General features: G+C 48.8%; 1 protein-coding gene across 1 annotated transcript; it reads left to right on the forward strand.

Annotated features, from left to right (window-relative positions):
• The first annotated feature begins 1,330 nt into the window (after positions 1–1,330).
• LOC144175390 (uncharacterized) lies at positions 1,331–2,391 on the forward strand. Its single transcript, XM_077704470.1, has one exon. It carries the CDS (start codon positions 1,369–1,371, stop codon positions 2,389–2,391), a length of 1,023 nt encoding a protein of 340 aa, XP_077560596.1. The 5' UTR covers positions 1,331–1,368.
• Positions 2,392–4,965: the final 2,574 nt, after the last annotated feature.

A 4,965-nucleotide genomic window follows, 5' to 3' on the forward strand; every position in this document is an offset into this window, starting at 1 on the left:
AACACATTCACACTTGCTCACTGGGTGTTCGAGACCCCTGTGCGGCAGGTGTGAAGAGGGCCTACCCGTAGTTCACATAGTAATCACATGCAAGGCACTCCCCACCATACGACGCAAACACCTTTCAGAAATTTACTGACGACAAATCCCACTCCACCCATCGCATTTCTTAGGCGATGAACCAATGTTTTCTGTCAAACGTGTTTTTAGGTATTTATCAAAAGTTAAATCTCTGAATCTCATATCGTATCATTCATAACCACAACCTCGCCCTCTACACCAGCCGTCTCCGTTGTCTTTATTTGTTTTTACCTCTGTTGCTGATCAATTTTAGAATTCACTTTTAATCTATGATAACTGCCCCTATTTGGTCTTGCGCCATAAAAGCCAATCATCATTATCATTATTCTATGCTAACTAACCATCTGTTTATGGCGTTCTTTGCCCTAGTTGGCCTTGTGCCATTAAAATCCAACCATCATCGTAGGCGACATTGACTTACATGACCGTTTGTCGAGCACACCGAATGTTTCACGAAACGATTGCCATCAACTGCAACAAAAATATTCCAGGTGCAAATCCAGTCAACAACAAAGCACAGCAGGCCTGAAAGGTATTAAGGCGCCATCGAAAGGGTGGACGGTAAACGAAGGAAAGAATGAGATTTCGTCGTCCACTGCAGTCCTAGTTGACGTACTTAACATTCGTTTCAAATACCTTCAATGGATACGTCATCCTGACATCACAAAACAAACGATTTAGCGGGAGAATTGAAATTTTTGGCTTAAACTGTGTAATTTCTCAGTGAATAAAGCACCGTTCGCTTCCAGACGAGCTCTGGGGCGCTATAAAACAATTCGGAAGAAACAGCACGCATCAAACCAGAAGTGCGTCGTACCACGATGCCGTCTGCTTGACTCCGCGCTATTTCCAAATAAACGCGCCTACCGGCTAGTACTGAGGGCGATGGTGTTGGGGCTGTCCGCGATGATGACACTATTTTCCCCGGAACGCGTGACTTTGTCAAGGGGCAGATTTTTTTAAAGCGTGTGATGATATTTTTGTGTAATTTGCTTCTGAAACTGAAAACCAGCTCGAATAAGTCTTTTTCAAACCTTCGGCGGGGGAAGCCACGTTGCAGTAGTCGAGTGAACTTTCTAAAATCCTTTCACGCAGCTTCAGGTAAAATGAAGTTATTATTATCATCATCATCCATCGCATTGTGATACATAGTTGCTCGTTCGCTAGTTCGTTCCACGATCGGCAACGAACCAGTCCCAGAGAGCCAGCCACGACCAGACGATTCGGCAGAAGGAAGAACTGCAAGAAAAAGACAACAGACTTCATAACTGTGCCGCGGAAGGCGGAATGAACCAGGCCAAGGCTTCTGGCGGCGCCGTTCCCAAGGCGGCGTCGCATTCCTCTGCGGTCAGCCGAGCAACCAACTCCAGCTTCCTAGCACGCTCGCTGGCTCTCCAGGCGGCCGAGTTAAGCAGCGCGGGGCGGTTTCGAAGTGCCGCGACACTTCTGACGCGCGCCATTGAGTTGGAACCGCACGAAGCGCGGTATTTCACCAACCGCGCAATCTGCCACCTGGCCCTGAATATGCACCACGAGGCAGACCAAGACGCGAGCGCGGCCATGTCGTTGGAGCCGACGACTGCTAAACCGCATTTCTTGCGCGGCCGCGCAAAACTGGGCCTTAAGAGCTACACCGAAGCCGCGGCATATTTCGAGCAGGTTCTACGCATGAACCCGTCCTCGGAGGAGGCACGCGCGGAGCTCCGAGGCGCCCGCCTGTTGGAGATCTGCAACGCAGGCGCCACCCTCGAGCAGGCCGAAACGCTCCTCAAGAACAGCGGTGGTGACACGCGTGCTGCACTGGACGCCCTGAGCCGCTCTCGCAATGCAGACGCGAGGCCACAAACTGCAAGCGATACCTGCAGTTCTGCCGGCCCCCGTTACCTCGTGGTGCGCAACATCACGCACGAGGTGACGAGGGAAATGCTGATGCGCATATTTTTCAAGTATGGCATGGTTGTCAACATCGACATGCACTACGAAGCTATGCTGGCGGTGGTCGAGTTCAGGAAACCAGTGGCCGCCGACAACGCGAGAACGGGCATGCATGGGGAGATGCTGTGTGGAAAGCGCCTGCACGTCGAGCTGGTGAACACGCCGTCGGCGTATGAGGAAGACACCGCCAGCCCCATGCCTGCCATGACAGGTCAAGGCAACCGAGCTGGCACCGCAGCTGCGCCCGCTGGCGCCACCACGCCGCGCGGGCCAGTGGGACGCAGGGAGTGCCGCTATTGGCGAGGTACCGGATGCAGGAAAGGGGACCAGTGCGGCTTTATACACATCCGAGACCACAAGGGCATGGACCGATGAGCTGCGAAGATTCTTTCACGGGTGGCGTGCGTGAACGTGTCAGGGTATTTACCGTTGAACTGCAAAGATTAATGGGAGCATCTTACAGGTGTGCCGTGAGTGAAAGGACTCGTTATTCTTCTCACTTCTGACTCTAAATAAAGTTTGTTTACCGAAACCTCTATGGGCCGTTTAAGCAGACGTCTGCCGCTCAAGTTTTTTATGCGTCGTCAGACTTTTGAATGATAACGCCAGAATGAGGTAAACGAAAGCTTTGTCGAAGTATTTTTGAGGGGAGCTAATGTACGAGAAAAGATGACTAATTTAAATTAAACCTCCTGTGCGTCGTGACTGTGCTCTGTACGGTCGGCTTTATATTGCTTGAAATGCAGGACCCTCGCGGAATGCCAGACTCTGATATAGTAGGTTTAAGCGGAATACTGAACCATAGCCTCCTGTATAACGCTTTCTGCAATGCCGCCGTCCTCTCTGGTGGCGCCCTAATCCCAGGTTCTCCTGTGTTGGCGAGGGCATGGTCAACATTTTTCTTCACTCTTGGCAACAATGGATGGTTTTTAAAAGGCCTGTCTAGAGTGCCCTCCGACGGTATTATAAGCACTCCACTACATCGACGTCCACCGGCGTTTTGTGATAAAATTGGCGAGTCTGCAACTACATTGATCTAGATAACGTAAAGCCAGGCTACCGAACCTAAACATAACATAATATAACCCACTTCACACAAAGAAACAATTCAAAACACCAAAGTAACCTAAGGCATACAAATTATAGTTCAATTCTAAGATGAAAAAAACAAACCGAGGCAAGCCGGTCTCGATCCACTGTCCTTGGAATAAAGAAGCTAAGACGGATCCTCTACACTACAACGAGAGACCCTTCGGCCGGTGCTAGCCTAGCCTTTAATATTCTAATGTCGTCGGACGGCACTCTAGCCATGCCTGCAGCGACCAGCTACTGTGCCGTAGGACGGCACTCTAGACACTGCGTTTTTAAAAACGTTGTCAGGCCATTCGCAAACAAGAAATATGTATTGTACTGACGGGCAACTCCTGTTTGAATCAAAAATGTATAAAAACTGACGAGGCCACAAATATATATCTGGTAAGTCGCTGGGGTGACGCTAGAATTTCACAGCGCTAATTACACAAGAGATGGTCTTGCTCGGGCTACCTTGTTCGTTCGTAAATAATTTAGCGCAATTTTTTTTTTGCTGCGTTTCACTCGATTCAGCCAGAAATGTAACGGGTGAGATCCCTAGTGGGTTTGTGACCCACTGGGTATTGATCGGTTATTCGGTATGTGATCGGGGAGGCAAGAATGAGTGTAGCGGGGAAAAGTAGAGCGAGAAACGCGATAACTGCATGCTGAATGTTTAACCTAAGCTTATAGACGGGCCCACAAATACTAAATATCGCATTGAGCTAAGGTTTGAAGGCGTAATTCTTTGCGTAGCAACCCGGCATTGCCGAAAACAACGTCAATATATCTACTACATGCGCGAAGCATCATTTCGTGGAGCAGCACGACGGAGAAATGGGGAAGTGGGGAGAGGGGGAGTGGGCGCGGACCCTTTCGGGGACCGTAAAAAATATTAACGGCAGAAAGCGACTGAATGGACTCGCAAGTAAAGAGGGGGAGCTCAACTGTTTGGACAACTGTCAACAAAATTTAATTAGTATGACTCAATTATCACTAAACGCCAAATTAAGCATCATTATTTTTCACTTATCAAGTCCTATAGAGCGATAAAAAAGTGTACTGGCTCTTATCGCAGTGACAACCGCGAGGACATGTATACATTTTGCTGTGAATCTCCACTAGTGAACCCAAAAGGGCGAGCGTGCAGGCGGGAACAGTACACTGAACGCCGTTTAGTATTTTGGCGATGCCACGCGTAAAGCTTCGGTCTTTAATATGGGCTCATGAAGTCCAAGCTCGCCGTTTTTCGAACTCTTATAGCTAGAAAACGCCTTCGCGTAGCAGACGACGCCGACGGGCGTTTTAGTTCCCCCGTGCTTGAAACAGCAATTCGCATCGGCTTTGCCATCGAACAACCTGGGAACTTGGCGCCCCCACAGTGAACGGACTGCTCCAATGGGTTTCGAGGCGATAGAGCTGGCACAGTCGGTTAAACAGAGGCTATGACTGAATATACAGTGTTCCAGCAACTACCACATTGTAGTCCGCTCTGGAAGGTTTGTGAGGCTCAAATTTGACTTAATTCTGTACCACGGCGAGACGCAAGGCCTTTGAGCAATTTTAGATTGTTTAGTCAAGAGCATGCAGTTGGTGGGTCCCACACCGTGAAGCCATATATTGGTATATGATGTGTTGCGGACCAGCAACCCAAGCTCTGCGAATGCCTAAAGAAAAGAATAATTGGACAACGGTTCTAGCAAAGTGTTGTTAGCAAAGTGTCGACGTGTAGGCACTTTTAATGCGAGAGCAGTAGTTGGGTGGGTAACTAAAAAATCTAAAGTAACTAACAGATCGCAGACAAAACAGCCGGAGGTACAAAAAGAATAAAAGTAAAGTAACTGAGTTAGAAAGAGAAATGCAAGGGATTCTTAAAAC

This window comes from Haemaphysalis longicornis, unplaced genomic scaffold (genome assembly GCF_048455015.1).
Source record: "Haemaphysalis longicornis isolate Haplotype H1 unplaced genomic scaffold, Haemaphysalis longicornis Haplotype H1 scaffold_3, whole genome shotgun sequence".
Taxonomy (NCBI): domain Eukaryota; kingdom Metazoa; phylum Arthropoda; class Arachnida; order Ixodida; family Ixodidae; genus Haemaphysalis; species Haemaphysalis longicornis.